Source organism: Pristis pectinata, chromosome 7 (genome assembly GCF_009764475.1).
Source record: "Pristis pectinata isolate sPriPec2 chromosome 7, sPriPec2.1.pri, whole genome shotgun sequence".
Classification (NCBI taxonomy): domain Eukaryota; kingdom Metazoa; phylum Chordata; class Chondrichthyes; order Rhinopristiformes; family Pristidae; genus Pristis; species Pristis pectinata.
Genome location: NC_067411.1, coordinates 13,608,181 through 13,628,887, shown reverse-complemented (window position 1 = coordinate 13,628,887; position 20,707 = coordinate 13,608,181). Strand labels below are relative to the sequence as shown.

At 41.6% G+C, this 20,707-nt stretch overlaps 1 protein-coding gene across 6 annotated transcripts in view; it reads right to left on the bottom strand.

Moving 5' to 3' along the window:
- The window catches only part of wdr17 (WD repeat domain 17), a 118,588-nt gene that overhangs the window by 50,511 nt on the left and 47,370 nt on the right, over positions 1–20,707 (bottom strand). For all 6 annotated transcript variants that reach the window (XR_007956654.1, XM_052020198.1, XM_052020200.1 and 3 more), the window contains 7 exons: positions 18,810–18,892; positions 14,437–14,523; positions 12,614–12,778; positions 10,558–10,760; positions 2,951–3,100; positions 1,945–2,075; positions 1,067–1,192 (listed from right to left, as the gene is read on the bottom strand). Coding sequence is in view for 5 of the 6 variants with exons in the window: in XM_052020198.1 (XP_051876158.1) it covers positions 1,067–1,192; positions 1,945–2,075; positions 2,951–3,100; positions 10,558–10,760; positions 12,614–12,778; positions 14,437–14,523; positions 18,810–18,892 (945 nt within the window). In the remaining variant the exon portion in view is untranslated. The remainder of the gene's footprint in view (positions 1–1,066; positions 1,193–1,944; positions 2,076–2,950; positions 3,101–10,557; positions 10,761–12,613; positions 12,779–14,436; positions 14,524–18,809; positions 18,893–20,707) is intronic.

The window sequence follows — 20,707 nt, the reverse complement described above, 5'->3', positions numbered from 1 at the left end:
GAGTCTGAGCCGACCAATAGTGAAGTCAGAGTCTAGAAAGACTAAATAGAGACAAAGGAGGCTGCAGATGCTGCAATCTAAAGCAAAAAAAAATCAAGATGCTGGAGGAGGTTGAGTGAGCGAGGGCTTTTCTCTTTGGAGAGAAGGAGGATGAGAGGTGACTTGATAGAGGTGTACAAGATGATAAAAGGCATAGATCGAGTGGACAGTCAGAGACTTTTTCCCAGGGCGACAATGGTTACCACGGTGGGACATAATTTTAAAGTGATTGGAGGAAGGTATAAGGGGGACGTCAGGGGTAAGTTTTTTTTACACAGAGAGTGGTGGGTGTGTGGAATGCACTGCCGGCAGAGGTTGTGGGGGCAGATACATTAGGGACATTTAAGAGACTCTTAGATAGCCACATGAATGATAGAAAAATGGAGGGCTACGTGGGAGGTAAGGGTTAGATAGATCTTAGAGCAGGATAAAATGTGGGCACAACATTGTGGGCCGAAGGGCCTGTACTGTGCTGTAGTGTTCTATGTTCTATGAATTCAGCGGGTCAGGAAGCATATATGGAGGGAAATAGACAGTCGACATTTTGGGTCAAGACCCTTCATCTGGACTGAAAGATGGAGCTTTTGAGATCTCTTGCTCCACCCCTTCCCTTCACCTCTTTATACTGGCTATCTCCCCTCTATCCTTCAGTCCAGATGAAGGGTCTCGACCTGAAACATCGACTGTCCATTTCCCTCCATAGATGCTGTCTGACCTGCTGAGTTCCTCCAGCGTCTTGTTTTTTTTGCTCCAGAAAGACTAAAATGGGAAATAATATCCTTGTTCTCAAGGGTGACCTGAAAATACTTTGTGCTATTTAGAACCATGAAGTGAAAAAAAGGATATCTGCATTTTACACTGCCTGTTACTTCTATCATCAGGCCAATGTCTCTTCCGGTATTGGTTTAATTTGAATCACAGCATGTTTGTTTGATAAGTTTTATACTGGACAAATATTTTCTATTAATTTGAGCTCCCCAGCTTAATTTGAAATTGGATGATAAATCCCCTTGCAAACATTACTTACCGTTTTGAATCTGACCAGATGTTTCATGTGCATTATTCCTTTACAGTAGTTCTGTGGAAGTAGGCTGTCATCCTGGTCTGTTAACACGGCCACCAAGTCCCAGAGGTTCTTACTGCCGCCTGGAGGCTACAAAGAACACATTTGTGGTCAGTATTTCCAAATTTGGTCCTGTTGATCTAAGTATGAAAGATCCCAAAGAAAGTAGAGATTAATTGCAAGCAACTAAAAGACCAAAGATACAAATGTTAACAAGACCATCAAGTGGACCACTGCCATTATCACCAACTGCATATATTTGGGCACGATTTCACATAATAGAGAACCATCCCTGCTTTAGATGCTAAGCGCACAATGTAGTAACATTTGTTCATTGAACATTGCATTTGAAATTCACTTCCATTGATTTTAATGAATCTAATTTCAGAAGGAGAGTTCAATGTGCAAATTTACATGTATAACAGGAACAACTTTCTACCCCATTACCTCTTGACTTTTCTAGTAAATGTGAATTCAGCTTTCAGAGTAAAAGAACATAAGTATTTGCAAATTTCCAAAATACTAACAAAAGTATTGAAGTAGCAGGTCTATTTTTAACCACAATGGTTGAATAGATCTGTCATTAATTCCCCATTAAATAAACTTGTGTGAGATACACTTAGTACATAGAACACAGAGTAGGTGGATGCATTGACAATCCTTTGCAAGAGAGCAAAATGTCTTCATGCTGTGTTAATTTATATTAGTGGGTGGATTATTCAAGTACATGGATCAGATTCTAGTATGTGATACAAACGTACAACTGCACAAAAGAGGCTAAACACTGCAAATAGTAAATCTTTTCACCTGTCACAGAGTGGCTGCACAATGCATAGACTTACTGAAAAGCATTCAGAGAACCACCTCAGTTTCTTTATCCGCACGTTGCTCGTAAGCTTATCCAGCTCCTGTTTGATATCCCGGGACACTTTCCCGCAGAGCAGAGGAGGTGCACCCGATGCCATTGCTCGATCTGAAAAAGGGTGAGCTGTGTCAGGTGCGAATCCATCTCTTTCCCCCAGTTTGTTCCCATTCTCTACCTGGTGCCGGCCAGTCCCTGGGATGAAGGGGTTGTCCTGTGAAGAATGGTTGAGAAGATTGGGCCTATTCTCATTGGGGTTTAGAAGAATGAGAGGCTGTCTCATTTAACATTTCCCCATTATTGAGGTTAAACTGACTGTTCCTGTAGGTACTGGGTTTACCCCTGCATGCTCTTTTTTATGCAAGGGTATATCAGTTGAAAATTTCAGTCCCTTGACACCATCTCTGAATTTCTAGATTCTGGCCAAAGCCTCCTTCAACTTGCAGTGGTGAGGAAAGTTCTAGAAACCATTATCAGAAACTAGCAGTCACTCGGACAAGTGTAGGTTGATTAGAGATAACCAGTATGCATCTGTTAAAGGAACATTATGTCTAACTAACCTGACAGTGTGTTTGATGAAGGAATAGAGAGAGTCAATATGGGAAATGCAATTGATGTGGTATGAGGTAGACCTCCAAATGATAACCTGGGATGCATTCTGTCTGAACCAGGTGACTTATCCACTCTAAGTGTAGGTAGCTTTTTCCTCCTTATCAACTTTAGCCCATTCAGAAACTCAACTACATCTTTCTTTGCTGAGTCTCCATCTACATCTTAATCCCAATTTGACTTAACTAAATCTCAGTTTGCTCATGCTCAGAGGTAATTCACATTGTCCAAACCAGTGGTCAGATTGAAACAATTTGTGTACATTTAATTATTTGAGACACTAAATTGAAGAGTTGGGACCATTGAGTTTATGCCATACTCAACATTCCAAAATGAGTTGGCCTGTTGGGAAGCTGGTAATCAGATGAGACACCTACCTGTGTTCCCAATTATCTCCTCCCACTGTTGTTCAGCCAGAATGTTTATTTGGAGAGGAGAAATTAGGGGTGTTAACGACCACAGCCTCACAGTGGAGTCTCGAGAACAAGATGCCATGGTGAAGGGCCTGTTGGGATGACAGGTCAGGCCTAGGTGAGGGAATTAGGTTCATGTTATTTCCAGCACAAATTCAAATAGGCAAGGTAAGAATTATAAGCTAATTATGAAGTTACATAACAATGGAGCAACATGTATCTGAGCTGTAAACTATTATCTGCAGGAATCCTGTTACAAACAAATTAGGTATGGGATTGAAAAAATAAAGAACTGCAAACATTGGAAACAAAATAACAAACAGAAAATGCAGGAGTATGGCGGTACAGTGGCACAGCTAGTACAGCTCCATGCTCTTATGTATGAACAGCTGACTTATTCGTAGAGAATGAATGATGGATTACTTTCCTCCAGTGACCCGTGTTCAATCCCGACCTCCAGTGCTGTCTCGGTAGAGTTTGCATGTTCTGCCTGTGACCACGTGGCTTTCCCCCAGCTTCTCCATTTTCTTCCCACATCCCAAAGACCTGTGGGCTGGTAGGTTAATTGCCCCTCATGTGTAGCTGAGTGGTAGAATCTAGGGGGAGCTCACGAGAATGTCAGGAGAATAAAATGTTATTGGCAGTGTTGGATTAGTGTGAATGGGCTCTTGAAGGTCGGCATGGATGTGATGAGTCGAAGGGCCTGTTCCCATCCTGTACGACTCTATGAAACATTCAACAGGTCAGAAGAGTCTTCAAGCTGACATGTTAACTCTATTTCTCCTTCTACACTTGCTACCTGATCTGCTGAATGTTTCAAGGATTTGTTGCAAGTGTGGGATTAATTTATGTCATTTTGTTCCAGGATATTCTCACAGTTCGGGAGGCTTCTATCATGAACATGACTCCACACTGTTTCTGACCTGAACCATTGTCTGTAGTGGAGCTGAACAGAGGTGGAAGTCTACCTGCTCGTGGTTAGATATAACCCCAGTAGACTAATACTGAGTGCCTCCTGTCTGATTCATTCGTTCTCTGAGAATAAGCCAGTTGTTCATATATAAAAATATTTGTATGAATATATGGATTAGGAGGAGGAGTAGGCCATTCATCCCTCAAGCTTGCTCTACCGATTCATTAGATCATGGCTGATCTAATTATAACCTCAATTCCGCATGATTTGTGGTAACTTTTCACTCCCTTGCTTATCGAGTATCTATCCACCTCTGCCTTAAAAATATTCAAAGGCTCTGTTTCCACCATCCTTTGAGCAAGAGAGTTCCAAAGACTCAAGACCCTTTGAGGGAAATTTTTTACCTCATCTCTGTCTTAATAGGCAAGCCATTATTGTTAAATTGTTAGCCCTGCTTCTAGATTCTTTACAAAAGGAAACATCCTCTGCCACACTTTTGAACTCAACCAGTACAAGCTTTGACTGTCCAACCTTTCCTCATAAAGCAAACTGCCAATTCTAGGTTACCAGTCCAATAAACTTTTACGAACTGCTTCCAATGGATTAAAATCCTTCCTGAAAATAAGGAGACCAATACCGTACTCAAGAGGTGGTCTCACCTGTCTGATACAAGTGAAGCATAACTTTCCTACCTCTGTATTCATTTCCCCTTGCAATAAACAATAACATGCAGTTGGCTCCCCTAATTACTTGCGAGGGCCCTGCTTGTGTTCCCCACCCCATCACACACACAGCATGAGCCCAAAAAAGCCAATAAAAAACAAATTAGTTCAGAGAGGGAGAGGAGTGTTGTCGAACAGTGGGACCAAGGAGTACAAGTACATGGTTCCCTGAAAGTGCTGTCACAGGTAGACAGGGTGGCGAAGGCAGCTTTTGGCATGCTGGCCTTCATAGTCAGGGTATTGAGTATAGAAGTTGGGATGTTATGTTGCAGTTGTAGAAAACATTAATGAAACCACAATTGGAATATTGTGTTCAGTTTTGGTTACCGTGCTGTAGGAAAGATGCCATTGAGCTGGAAAGAGTGCAGAAAAGATTTACGAGAATGTTGCTGGGACTCGAATGACTGAGTTATAGAGAGGCGTTGGGCTGGCTTTATTCATTGGAGCATAGGAGAATGAGGAGTGATCTTATATAGATGTATAAAATCATGAAGGGCATAGATAGGGTGAATGCACAGAGTCATTATCCCAGGGTTGGCAAATCAAGAACCAGAGTACAAAGGTTCAAGGTGAGAGGGGAGAGATTTAATAGCAACCTGAGGGGCAACTTTTTTCACCCAGAGGGTGGTCAGTTAATGGACTGAACTGCCAGAGGAAGTTGCTGAGGCAGGTACAACATTTAAAAGACATTTGGACAGGTACATGGATAGGGAAGGTTTAGAGGGATATGGGCCAAATGCAGGCAAATGGGACTAGCTTAGATGGACACCTTAGTCAGCATGGACCAGTTGGGCCGAACGGCCTGTTTCCGTGCTGTATGACTCTATGAGTCTATGGGAGGGGGTGAGGGAGGCATGTGGGTAAGTAAAACCATTCATTTAAAAATATTGGATGCACTGAAGAGAAAATATTATTGAAAATGAATCCCAGGGGCTCACATCAGGCCTAACCATCCCTTATGATGAGGGCCCTTTGCAGGGTTTTGACCCAAAACATCAACAATTCCTTGCCCCCCCCCCCCCACAGATGCTGCTTGACACACTGAGCTCCTCCAGCAGATTGATTGTTGCTCCAGATTCCAGCATCTGCAGTCTTTTCTGTCTCCCTTCTCTCTGATTTATGGGCCTGTTGTCTCAGAGATTTGGTTACGCTGGTGAACACTGCCTCCTCCCCTCCCCAAGAATGCAGAAACTCATCAGGGCATTTTAACCCCAAGTGGTGTGAAGTTGCCTCTTCATTTCCATCTCTCCTCTGTCGGGATGTACGCCTTACACTCACGTTATGGTGAGAGTGTGACTGAGGGTGGGGGGGGGGAGGAGTGCATAGATGGCTGAGGCAACCCCTTGCCCATCCTTTTGCCTTTGAGTGCTAACTAATCCATTCCATTGGGCAGAAGACACAAAAGCTTGAGAACACGCACCACCAGGCTCAAGGACAGCTTCGATCCCGCTGCTTTAAGACTCTTGAACGGACCTTTTGTACGATAAAGATGAACTCTTGATCTCTCAATCTACCTCTTTGTGGCCCTTGCACCATACTGTCTACCTGCACTGTACTTTCTCTGTAACTGTAACACCATATTCTGCTTTCTGTTATTACTTTTTCCTTTGTACTATCTGTTCTGTATAGGTGGCATGCAAAACAAAGTTTTTCACTGTATCGCAGTACATATGACAATAATGTACCAATTACCAATGCACTCCCAGTTCTTACTAAACACTTTACACTCGCTCACCTTCCATTGCACCCACTAACTCTCCTGCTGCACAGCAGTTTCTAAGTTTATACCAGCAGTTGCTATTAAGGGGTTGATAATGTCTTCATGGAGATAATAGCCAGAATCATTAATGAAAAGAAAGGAGATCAAAATATTGTCATTTAACCCATTCAAAGTAAACAGTCCACAAACTCTGTTCCATAACATTTCAGATATGTGAATGTATACTTGTTATTAATAATTTACCAGAATTTGATTGCAAACAGCTAAATCCATTTGCCTTCATTAAGCAAATGTACAATTGGATTATTTCTATGACTGAAGAATTCTAATCGACTCCTGACAATTTTAGATTCACTGAGTCAATTCAAAAAACAAACAGCCAGATCTTTATGCTAATTCATAATCAATATCTTCTGCAAACAAACTGTGGCAATGAATTAAAAAAAAACATTTCATTGTGGAAGGATCAGAACAAAATAGCAGCAAAATATATCAAAGGAATTTTACAAGAAAGAGACCATTTGATGACAGGAATTTGCAAGTACATTACAAGGGCTCATCGATTTCAGATGATATTAAAGATGGGAAAGGTGAAAGGTCAAATGGTTACTAAATGATTTATCCCCTCAAATGAAAGTATGATTTTCATTTACATTTTACATCTTTAGTGTTGCAAAGGCATCCTAAGATTTGCCATTAATGCATTTTTAAGGATTGCTTAAGTGGGTATTAGGACATATTGTGATGGCGTATTGTTCCTGTGACTGTGTGGGTTTCTATTAAGTTCTCTGGTTTCCTCCCACATCCCAAAGATGTTCTAGTAGGTTAACTGGCTACTGTAGATTACTCCTAGTGTGGATGAGTGGCAGGACAATGGGGGTTTGGGGGGGGTGGGTGTGGGGGAAGGAATGTTAATGGGCATGTGAGGGAGAATAGGTTACAGAGAAATAAATGGGGGATATTGGACTGATGGGAGCACTCAAATAGTTGGCATAGACTTGAGGGATGAGTGGCCTTTGTGTTGTAAGAAAGCATAAGACATACTGTATGATCAAAGAACTAGGTCATGGAGACAAGCTTTAAGTTGTGAGTGGGAGAATCATTTTAAAATGAAGCCATTGATCAGCAGGATACAACACATGTCAGTTAACACAAAGGTGATGGCAGCTAATGCAAGTTAGGCATCAGAGTTTTTGGTGACCTCAAGTTTCTGGACAGCAAAACAAGAATGGCTGGTGAGGAGAGCACCAGAGTAGTCAAATCCAGAACACTTCAGCAGCGGGTCAGCTGAGGCAAGTCAGAGCTGGGCTTTGGTACAAAGTGGACGTAGGTGACCCAACTGATGACATGGATAAGGGTGCAATGGGTCTTGTTCAGTCTCACACAATTGCCAAGAAAAGGAATGGAACAAGTGTGCCTCCCTTCCCTCCACCCACACCAAATTTGTCTGATGATAACTGAAGGCAGAACGAATGAAACCTAAACTCCTGAAATTAGCTGTATAGGCAGCATTGAATCCAAATCATTTTTGGGATAAATTCTACAAGTCTACAGTCTCAAAGCGAAGCTCAACAGCAGGTCAAATCAGCAATGTGATATGCAATCCCAATTTTCCTTGTCATTCCATTAAGAAAACATAAAACTGAGAATGCCTTAAGTTAGGAATTACAACTTCTGCAACTGATTATGCCCTTGGCAAGGCAGACCTTATCAGGTCTGCACTAGAACTTTGACAAGGTCCTACATGATAGGCTGGTCTGGAAGGTTAGATCGTATGGGATCCAGGGTGAGCGAGCCAAATGGTACAAAATTAGCTTGCTGGTCAGAGTCAGAGGGTGGTACGGAGGGTTGCTTTTCAGAATGGAGGCTTGTGATCAGTGGTGTGTTGCAGGGATTGATGCTGTTATTCGTCATCTATATTAACAATTTGGATGAGAATGTAGTTGGCACGGTTTGTAAGTTTGCGGATGGCACCAAAATTGGTGGAATAGTGGACAGTGAGGAAGGTTATCTCAGATTATAACAGGGTCTAGATCAACTGGGAGAGTGGGCTAAGGAATGACAGATGGAATTTAACTTGGACAAGTGCAAAGTATTGCATTTTGGTAAGTTAAACCAAGGCAGGACTTACACAGTGAATGGCAGGGCCCTAGAGAGTGTTGAACAGAGAAACCTAGGGCTCTAAGTACATAGTTCCCTGAAGGTGGTGTCACAGATAGACAGGGCAGTGCAGAAGATGTTTGGCATGCTTGCCTTCATCAGTCAGGGCACTGAGAACAAGAGTTAGGACACCATGTTACAGCTGTACAAGTCATTGGTGAGACCACACTTGGATTATTGTGTACGGTTCTCGCCTAGCTATATGAACAATGCCATCAAGCTGGAAAGGGTGGAGAAAAGATTCACAAGGATGTTACTGAGACTTGAGTTATCAGGAGAGACTGCATAGGCTGTTTTTTTTTTCCCCTGGAGTCTAGGAGGCTTAGGGGTGACCTTGTAGAGGTATATAAAATCATGAGGAGCATAGATAAGTTGAATGGTCACAGTTCTTTATTCCAGGGTAGAGGAGTCTAAAACTAGAGGGCATAGGTTTAAGGTGAGAGGGGAAAGATTTAAAAGGGATCTGAGGGGCAACCTTTGCGCACAGAAGGTGGTGGGTTTGTGGCACGAGCTGCCAGAGGAAGTGGTAGAGGTGGGTACACCTACAATGTTTAAAAGGCATTTTGACAGGTAAATGAATAGGAAAGGTTTAGAGGGATATGGGCCACATGCTGGCAAATAGGACCAGCTCAGGTAGGCAACTTGGCCAACATGGACATGCTGGGCTGAAGGACCTGTTTTGGTACTGTATAACTCTATGACTCTATGATACTTCTGTTTAGTTTGCATTTACATTTGGTGTGGGAATATCATATGTTGGAATTGAGTGACAGCAGGTGGTATTTAAATGTTAGATGTGACTTTAAACTTCCAAGCAGAAATTGCTACTCTCATTTCTGTGAAAAAACAAAACAGCATGGAGTGCCATAATAGTGACATTGCTGAACTGGCTCTCCAGAATCTTGGACAATGATCTGGAGAAATGAGTTTAAGTCCTACCAAGGCATGTAGGAAACTTTAACAGATCAAATAAAACTGTAATTAAAAATCTGGTCACAGTAATGGCGACCATGAAACTATCTAATGGGAAAACCACATCTTATTCACTTACTTTCCTTGAGGAAGGAAGTTTGCCATCTGTACTATGTCTATCTGTGATTCTAGACCTCCTGCAAAATGGTTGGTTTGTTGCTGAAACAAATTTCAATGGCAACTTGGGAATGGGTAATAAATGGCAGCCTTGCCAGTAAAGCCTATAACATAAATTAAAAACTCACAATGTGTCATCAAAGTCTCTGACAAACTTCTACAGATGTACAGTGGAAAGCATTCTGACATGTTACATCATGGCCTGGTACAGACGGCACAGTAGCGTAGCGGTTAGTGCGACGCTATTACAGTGCCAGTGATCAGGGTTCGATTCCCATCACTGTCTGTAAGGAGTTTGTACGTTCTCCCATGTCTGCGTGGGTTTCCCCCGGGTGTTCCGGCTTCCTCCCACATTCCAAAGACATACGGGTAGGTTAATTTGGGTTTAAAAAGAAAATGGGCGGCGTGGACTCATTGGGCCGGAAGGGCCTGTTACCACGCTGCAAATAAAAAAATCAAAAAAAAAGAAACTCCAATGCACAGGAACGCAAGAGGTTACAGAGACTGGTGGACTCAGCCAGTTCCATCATGGGTACAACTCTCCCCACCAAGAACGTCTACGGGAGGCGATGTCTCAGGAAGGCAACATCCATCATTAAGGACCCCCATCATTTGGGCCATGTCCTCTTCTCAATACTGCTATCAGGCAGGAGGTACAGGAGCCTGAAGACCCACACCTCAAGGTTTAACAACAGCTTCTTCCCCACTGCCATCAGGTTCTTGAACTGACCCAAGAAAGCCTAATTCTACCTCAGACTATATTTCCCTCAACTTGCACTAGTGTCATTATGTTTATTTTTGTTTATTGTTTCATATAGGTTATGTATAAGTTATATTAATTTAAGTTTATGTAATTTATGTTTGTCCTGTTTGTAATGTACTGTGCTGCTGCTGCAAAAAGCTAATTTTCACGGCATTTATACCCTGGGTATGTATGCCCATGACAATAAACTTGAACTTGAATTACCATAAACATCTGCACCATGATCATACACAGTGTCCAGACAGGTTCCATCCCTTGTGTCCCAGACACGGATAGTGTAGTCCCAGCTGCCCGATATCAGAAGGTATGGGATTTCTGTGTTCCACAGCAGACCTCTCACCGGTGCTTTATGTCCACTTAGGATATTGATGCAGGCATCCTGTGTATAGTCCCAGATCCTAACAGTGCTGTGGAGGAAATACACTGTGCTGAAAGCTTACAACAAACACTAAACTTAGACAAAGTCCCAGAAGCTCAGTTAAACCTCATGAATCACAAAATACATTTCAATGCTGTTAAAAGGTGATTGGCTTTATGTAGAAAGTGGAAATCTGAATGAAAAAAGATTAGAAATACAGTTCTAGGATTTGAAAAGAAACAAAATGATCAGCTTATATTTTCAGTTTAATCTGGCTGTTGCAATGGGCCTCTGCTTGAAACAATGATCAAAGATGCAAAATTACATGTTGTGCATATCCAGAATTTCCTGTTTCTTTTCCCCTCCACATCCAGGTTCTTTTTTTTATGACAGCAGAAATGCTGGAACCATTCAGCAGGTCAGGCAGCATCAGTTCTGATGAAAGTTTACTAGTCTGCAAACATTAACTCTGTCTCTTTCCACAGATGTTCTGAACCTGCTGAGAATCTCCAACATTTTCTACTTTTACTTCAGATTTCCAGCACTTGCAACGTTTTGCTTTTCTCATAGTTTGTCCACACAACTGGACAAATCAATTATTGATGGAGAAAAAACTGGCTGCAATTACTTAATTGATAAGATTAATTGATAGGCAAAACTAGATTCATTTTATGCATATGGAATCTAGGATCTCACGGATTACTGCTAAATCTGATTGGTTTAAGTATACCAATCAACAAGAAACTTGGAAGTGAATTCCTCTTGAGAGGACAGCTATAACTTCAGAGAGATCCCTACATTTCCAACATTTTCCTGCTTCCTTGGCTTTTCCACCAAACTTATGGCAGCAGCACGTCAAAAGAATACCTGAGGAAATGTAGCTCCTTTATCATTCTAAAATTCTTAATATCTCAAAGGAAATCCATTCCAAACCCTTTCCTTTTCCATTCAACTGCTGCTCTTAACTTCTGTGCAAAAATTACAGGGATAAATTAACATTTTGTCCTTTTACAAGGATGTTGCCAGGACTCAAGGGACGGGGTTGTAGGGAGAGGTTGGCCAGGCGAGGGCTTCACTCCTTAGAGCAGAGGAAACTGAGGGGTGAGCTTAAAGAGATGTATAAAATCATGAAGAGTATAGACAGGGTGAATGCACACAGCCTTTATCCCAGCGCTGGGGAATCAAGAACTGGAGGGGAGAGGTTTAAGGTGAGAGATTTAATTGGAAGCTGAGGGGCAAGTTTTTCCACACAGAAGGTGTCAGAGAAGTGGTTGAGGTAGGTAGAATAACAAAATTTAAAAGACATTTAGACAGGTGCATGAATATGAGGAATATGTGTCAAACGTGGGGAAATGGGACTCGCTTAGATGGGCATCTTGGTCGGCGTGGACGAGTTGGGCTGAAGGACCTGTTTCTGTGCTGTGTGACTCTGACTCAATGGAGCTTACCACAAGCAACGTCACAGGAAGTTCACTGGCCAGGTCACTTCAACATTACAACTGGCTCTGAGGGACACAGGCTGAGCAAATACATGGTTCAGAAGCCTGATCTTCAACAGCTTCAATTAATGGAAATTTATTAATCCCTGACATTAATCAGTGCAACTTTTAAAATCCATGGTGGGGTGGGATCAGGGAGGGGGCATTTACAAAGTGAAGGCATCAAGGAACCTGTATTAAACTTTTTGTGCAATCTATTTTCAATGTTCCTCTTTATTTCCTCCATCAGATGTGTCACACTAAAGCTAACTCATGAACTGAACATTGGAATTAATTAACCAGCCATATTTGAAACACCCCTTAAAGATAAAATGATCATAAATGGAGACCTCTCAAAGCCACTTTGTGCAATGAGTCTTTGAGATAAAAGAGATCGTGCCACTGACTACTGAACCGAAGATACCTGTCATCAGAACCACTGCAGAGGATGCCTTCCCTCAGCGGTGACCACCTGACATGAAAGACTTTAGCAGTGTGTCCTGTGAAAACCTTCAGTGGTTGGTCGGAACTGGTTGCTAAGTAGTAAACCCGAACATTCTTGTCCTCACAGCCAGTGGCAATCATATCTCTGGAAGGAAATAAAAACATTAAGAATATAAGAAATCAGCACAGGTGAAGGCCATATGTGGAGCCTGTTCTAATATTCCATATCAGAACAGGCTCAAGGACAGCTTCTATCCCACGGTGATAAGACTATTGAATGGTTCTGTTATACGATGAGATGGACTCTTGACCTCACAGTCTATCTTGTTGTGACCTTGCACCTTATTGTCTACCTGCACTGCACTTCCTCTGTAGCTGTGACACCTTACTCTGTACTGTTATTGTTTTTTTACCTGTACTACCTCAATGTATCTGCACTGTGTAATGAATTGATCTGTACGATCGGTATGCAAGACAAGTTTTTCAATGTACCTCGGTGCAAGTGACAATAATAAACCAATACCAATATCATTGTTGAGCCTCTGCCTCACGTCCTTACTCTTGCCTGATCCCCGCACCCCTTGCTTATCCTAATGGGTGGAGATTATTTGGATGAGCACTTAAACAGAAAATACCTAGAAGGATACAGACAAAATTTAGGCAAATAGGATTAATGTAGATGGGCAAAATAGGTGGCAGGGATCTGATGGGCCAAAGGTCCCATTTCTGTGCTGTACATCTCCACAACTCTCTCTATGAACCTATGGACTGTGACTTTGTAAATACTCACTGACTAAACATCCACAGCCTTCTATGGTAGTGAACTTCAAAGAAACGTTGTGCTTAATATTATGTCATAAAGTGAAGAAATACTTTGAAACTATGGCAAAAAAAACAAACTGCTTGAGGAATTCAACGGGTCAGGGAGCATCTCTGAGGGCAAAAGGACGGTCCACGTTTCAGGTCAAGACCCTGCATTAGAACTGAGCTGTTCTTCCAACAGTTTATCTTTTGTTCCAGATTACAGCATCTGCCGTCTCTTTTTCTCTCTTCTGAAACTACAGTTTTTTGGGGAATTGCATTTGCTCTCAATATGGTAAAAGATGGTGTTATAAGAGAATGGTAAAAAGTTACATTTACAAATACTGAACATGAACTACTTATCAAATACTGGAAGGAGTTCTGTTAAAACCTTTCGAATAATGCCCCTATTCTCCAATGTCACTGTGGTGTTGCTAAGCTTATGGCTGCCAGACTGTATGGTGGCCGCCCAAGGTCACAATGACCTATAGTGGGATCATTACACTGAGGAGGTTGAGGGGTTGTTCCTTCCTAGTCGAGGCTCAGTTTGAGCAAAAGTAGTGCCAGAACTGGAGTTAACCAACCGCATTAACTCCCTTCACCTATTGCACAAGCATTTCTTTCAGTGGACTGGTCACATCAGAGGTTCAACAGTTAGAATGTCCTACACTACTGGCTGAGGATGGTAGCACATTAATTCATCATGCCCACTGTGACTCTGCTTTAGAAATTTGTTCTCAGTTGTATGTGGTAAGTTATATATTGGCAGTTACGGACTGCACTCCTCTTCCGAAGTTCAATTTCATTATGCTCAGTTGAGTCCATCGATTTCCAAAACAACATATCGCCACTACTATCCATACGCATTTAGTATAAATGAGGGAGGACTAAATTTTGGATCTGTTTATTTACTAAATAAGTGACTCACATTTTACAGGGATAAATGGTTGACAATTCAAACCCGTAAGTAAATGAATAGTGCCATTGGAAGGATTGACTTACTTATTATTCTGGCTCCAATCACAGCCAAAAACAGCAGCTGGATGCTTATACTTGTGGAGAACTTTCCCATCGATTGTTCGAATGATGCTGCAATGAACGACACGTTAATAGTAATTGGGCGAGAGGGATTTAAAGGCGATCTGAGAGGTAAATTTTTCACACAGAGGGTGGTGGGTAGATGGAACAAGCCGACAGGAAGGGGTAGAGATGGGTACAATTAAATGTTTAAAAGACATTTGGACAGCTACATGGATAGGAAAGGTTTAGAAGGATATAGGCCAAATGCAGGCAAATGGACCTAGCTTAGATAGTCATTTTGGTCGGCCTGGTCAAGTTGGGCTAAAGTGCCTGTTTCCATGCTGAATAAGGACATGACCTAGGATTTCCTCCTAGTTAACCTACCCTGGACACACTTTTTGTTATTTATTTGCCTTTTCTTCTCTATCTCAGCCAGTAGCCCTATCACCTATGTCACTCACTCTTCTGATCTCCTCCCATCACAAATCTTCCCTTTTGTTCCCTCCGTCTCCCCCTTTCTCCCTGCAACTTAAAGCTCTTTTTTATTTCTAGCTTTACACAGACTCAATGAAAGGTCAGAAACTTGAAATATTACATCTGATTTTCTCTCTCTGCAGATGCTGTCCAACCTGTTGAGTACTCCCAGCATGTTCTGCTTTTATTTCAGGGAACCAGCAAGGATTTGTGAACAGTAGCATCCCCTCAGTACCAATCAACAAGCTTCAAAACCTGGGCTTCTGTACCTCCCCCTGCAACTGGATCCTCGACTTCCTTATCGGGAGACCACAGTCAGTGCGTATTGGCAGTAATATCTCCACCTCGCTGACAATCAGCACAGGCGCTCCTCAAGGATGTGTGCTTAACCCACTGCTCTACTCTCTCTACACTCATGACTCTGTGGTTAGGCACAGCTCAAACACCATCTATAAATTCACCAATGACAACACTATTGTTGGCAGAATCTCAGTTGGCAATGAGGAGGCATACAGGAGTGAGGTAGATTGGCCGGTTGAATTGTGTCACAACAACAACCTCGCACTCAATGTCAGCAAGACCAGGGCATTGATTGTGGACTTCAGGAAGGGGAAGTTGGGAGAATACACACCAGTCTTCATTGAGGGCTCAGTTGTGGAAAGGGTGATCTGCTCTAAGTTCCTGGGTGTCAACATCTCAAAGGATCTGTCCTGGACCAACACATTGATGCAATCATGAAGAAGGCACCCCAGTGGCTCTACTTCATTAGGAGTTTGAGGAGATTTGGTATGTCACCAAAGACTCTTGCAAATTTCTACATATGTATGGTGGAGAGCATTCTCATCTCCATCACTGCCTGGTATGGAGGCTCCAAAGTGCAAGATCAAAAGAGCCTGCAGAGGGTTGTAGACTCAGCCCATCATGGGCACAACCCTGCCTACCATCAAGGACATGTTCAAAAGGCGGTGCCTCAAGAAGGTGGCATCCATCATTAAAGACCCTCACCATCCGGGACATGCCCTCTTCACGTTACTACCATCGGGGACGAGGTACAGGAGCCTGAAGACCCACACTCAACATTTCAGGAACAGCTTCTTCCCCTCTGCCATCTGATTTCTAAACGGTCATGCACACTACCTCATTATTCCTCTTTTGCACTATTTATTTATTTTTGTAACTTATAGTAATTTTTATATCTTTATCTCTTGGATTGTACTGTTTCCGCAAAACAACAAATTTCACGACATATGTCAGTGATAATAAACCTGATTCTGATTCAGTCGGTCCTGTATGATGAATCCATTGTTTTATTTTTGAGGTCCTTACAGATACGGTGGATAAAGGGGAGTCCAATGGGTCATTATCCCTTTGCCTATGTTTCTTAAATCACAGCACAGACCTTTTAAAACCTATTGATCCTAAGCCCTAGTGCAAACCTGATTGATCCCGAAGTGATTGGATATTCACTCATGTTCACAGTTGGAGAAGTTGTGAGAGGAAGGAAAGTTTATTCCCCATATCCTGTGTTTCACTTTAGGTTTTGCGATATATGTGATAGGATTCAGACAGCACTACTCATTGTCTCACTCGTCATTGAATTAATACAAAATAATTATTTTCAAAAGCTGGATTATTCTGACAAAAAGCAAGAATCAAAGAACTTTTGGGTACAATTTTTCCCATTAATCCTTTTCTATAGCTCTGTAAGTTATTTTCTCTCAAGTGCCTAGTCAAATCCCTTTTGAAGACCCTGATAGATTTTGCCTCCAGTACCCCTTACCCTCTGAGTATAAACATTATTTCCTGACATCCCCCTGTATCTTTAGCCCAGCACATAAACAGGACATTCGGCCTACCTGACCAAAGCCAGTGTTTCTGCTCCACGAGCTTCCTCCCAAACTTTCCTCATTTATCAATGTAAACATCTATTCCCTTTTCCCTCAGATGTTTATTCAGCTTCCCCCAACTACTACCTGTGGTCATGAGTTCCACATTCCAACAGGTCTCTAACGAGCTTCTCCAGGATTCCCCAACTGACTTATTAGTGAAGCATTTATGGCCAAATGTTTTGATCTCCCCCAAATATTTGAACACCCTCTCTAAATTCACACTACCAAACTTTTTCCAAATTACCAAGATGGTTGACCCTCAGCCTTCTTTCTACAAGAGAGGAACCTTGCCTTTTTGACCTATTGAAAGCTAGAGCTTCTCACTTCTACTGTCATTCATGTAAGTAATTTCTAAGACAGACATCGTTATTAGTCACTTGTACATCAAAACACACAGTGAAATACATCTTTTTGTGTAGAGTGTTATGGGGGCAGCCCACAAATGTCACCACGCTTCCGGCGCCAACATAGCATGCCATTATTACATAGCATCTCCATTATTAAATCAGTGCGAATGTAGGCTAGGACTCTTTTCAAAAAAAACATTCCCTCAGTTTCTTGACATGGAGATGGAGAGGAGGAAAGGAATGGGAAGGTGCCAGGATACCAGTAGGTTTTGGCAGTCAGGTGAGCTTGGAAGAAGGACAATAAGGTTTCGGGAACAGCAAATATGCTGATTATCCAAAGAGGTAAAATTAAGTTGCTCGGGTCTATTTAAAAACAGGGCAGAATTTGATCTTTATTTTTTAATTATTTTGACATATGAAATCAGTGTTCATTTTCCCACAATTATTTCACATTTCATCAATTTGAATTTTTAGGTTTGGACAAAATTACGTCTATGGGGGCAGAAAATTTATCAATGACACTCTAAGTAAAATCTTTATCTGACCATGTCAGAATATAAAAAGTACATACGATGCACGAATCAATAAAATATATTGGTTTTAATTCATGGTTTCATTTGGCTGTGACCTTATGTATGTAAGCAAAATAATGAAAAATATCTCCAGTCTTTTGTTGAGTTACTGCAGTACACACATTAACAAATTCTAATTATTAATGATGGAAATTTTTTTTTTGATCTCTGAATGCAAGGCAGGATTGAAGTTTATTAGATGAGTACACTGAATCTCTTTCCTCTGGAGAAAACAAGGCTAAGGGAGTAACCTAAAAGAAATTATGAAGGGTTTAACTAGAAAGGATACTTACACTGTGGGAAGAGCACAACTGGAGGCCATCGATATAAAATATTACTGAGTAATCCAGTAAGGTATTCAAAGGAAATTTCTTTACCCAAAGGTTGATGAGAATGTGGAACTCGCTACCATAGGAAGTGGTTGAGGTGAGTGACTGCAGATGCACTTCAGGAGAGGCTGGTCAACAGTATAAGCGAGAAGGCAATAGAGGATCATGATGATAGACTTAGATTAGGAAAGACAGGAGGAAGCTTGAGTAAAGCATGGACAGGTTGGGCCGAATGTATGATTCTATGCTACAGGTCTTATGAATCCTATTTCCAACATATACTGTAGATATCTGCATTCTATGTACACTTCCTTATGTTTCTGCATGCTGAAATACCTAGATAAAGTGGACGTGGAGAGGATGTTTCCATTAGTGGGAGAGTCTAGCGCCCGAGGGCACAGCCTCAGAATAAAGGGACGTCCCTTTAAAACTGAGATGAGGAGGAATTCCTTCAGCCAGAGGGTGGTAAATTTGTGGAATTTGTTGCCACAAGAGGGCAGTGGAGGCCAAGTCATTGGGTGTATTTAAGGAGGAGATTGATAGGCTCTTGATTGGTAAAGGGGTTATGGGTTATAGGGAGAAGGCAGGAGAATGGGGTTGAAAAAAAAATTAGCCATGACTGAATGGTGTCGCAGACCCAATGGGCAGAATGGCCTAATTCTGCTCCACCATTCAATCTTATTGTCTTATGATCATACAACTGGCCATTAAATAAATGTGAATCGTGATAGAAAAACGACTTACCAGAAGCCGTCCCCACTACATGTCGCAATCCGTTTGGAATCTTTGTGGCTCCAAGCAATGCAGAAAATACCATTTTTTCCATGCTTCAAGGAATAACAGAAGACACTGATTAGCAGAAGCATTGTATTGACAGGATGTTTGTTCAGACATTGAAACAAAACCGAGCGCACTCCCACTATGAAATTAATTTTGAATTCTCTGGCAGCTGAGACAGTAACATTGAAATCAGTGTGATTCTCAAGGTCTCACAGTGCTATCTATTCTCTTTCAAGCATTCACAAGGTACAGGCATCACTGACAAGGGCTCCATATATTGTCCATCTCTAATTTCCCTCCAGGTCATTTCAGAGGGTAGTGAGTTGGGACTGAAATCGTGTCATCCAGACTGGGTGAAGTAGACAGATTTCCAACCCTGAATGACGAGTGAAACAGATTGATTTTTAACAGCAGTCCATGGTAATTTCATGGTTCATCATCACTGATCTTTTCTTTGTGTTCCAGATTTTATTTAATGACATGAACTTAAACTCCCCAGTTGCCATATGTAACTTGGGTCTCTGATCAATAGTCTGAACCTCTGCAAAATCATCCAATCAATTTAGCCACTATGCTGCTATATAAAAGTAATCAGAATGCAGCACTGGTGTGACAGGGCCCCTGTAAATGTAATTCATTCCTAATTAAAGTTAGCTGTCAATTATACACTAATGTTGTCTCCATTTTAGAACACAGAACAGTACAGCACAGGAACAGGCCCTTCGGCCCACAATGTAGTGCCAAACTAATTAAACGCCTAACTAAACTAATCCCTTCTGCCTATACAATGTCCATATCCCTCCATTCTCTGTATATTCATGTATCTAAAAGTCTCTTAAACACCTCTATCGTATTTACCTCCACACCACCCTTGACAGCACATTCCAGGCACCCACCATTCTCTGTGTAAAAAAAAACTCGCCCCACACATCTCCTTTGAATTTACCCCCTCTCACCTTAAATACATGCCCTCTAGTATTAGATATTTCGACATTGGGAAAGATACCAGCTATCTTCTCTATCTATGCCTCTCATAATCTTATAAACTTCTATCAGGTCTCCCCTCAATCTCCGCTGCTCCAGAGAAAACAGCCCATGTTTGTCCAAACCCTCCTGATAGCTAATACTCTCTAATACAGGCAGCATCCTGGTAAACTTCTTCTGTACTCTTTTGTATTTTATATCTTGTATTTTATTCGAATATATAAATGTCAACTTAATTCATAAAACGTTCTGCTTCAGGATAGCACAGCATGATAAACACATGTGTTGGCTGTATCCCATTCTTATATCCAAGTCCAAATCTCTCAGCGTAACCTCCACTTACACTTCAATGCAGGGCTCAGAGAGTGCTGCTTTGTTGCTCCACTTTGGATGAGATGCCAAAACTAACTCTCGGTGTGGACTGATGGAAAAGATCTTGATGTCAAAAGGAGAAAGGGGAAAAGAGCATATGTCCATGAACCACCAAAGCAGATTTTCTGATGGATTGGGATCTTGCAATGTGCAATTTACTGCTGTATTTTCTTCCCTTACAGCACTTCAAAAGTACTTAATGTGTTATGAAGCATTCTGGAATGTAAATCAAGCTTTGTTTTCTGTTCTACTCGCATTCAAATGAACAAACCAGACTTCATTTTATCTTTCATATGGCTTCCCAATTTTGATTAAAGGTCACAGACATGAAACATTGCTAGTTATTTTATGCACCTCCTGCTTTTATCTCATTCTTTTTAGGAGTAACTAGTCACACTCAAGTACAGTAAAAGCCACAGGGAGTAGTCCTGAGGTGATATACAGACCAAACCTGCTCCTATTTCTAATGTTTTGTTCTTAGGGCAATGTAATGAGGCTTCAATGGC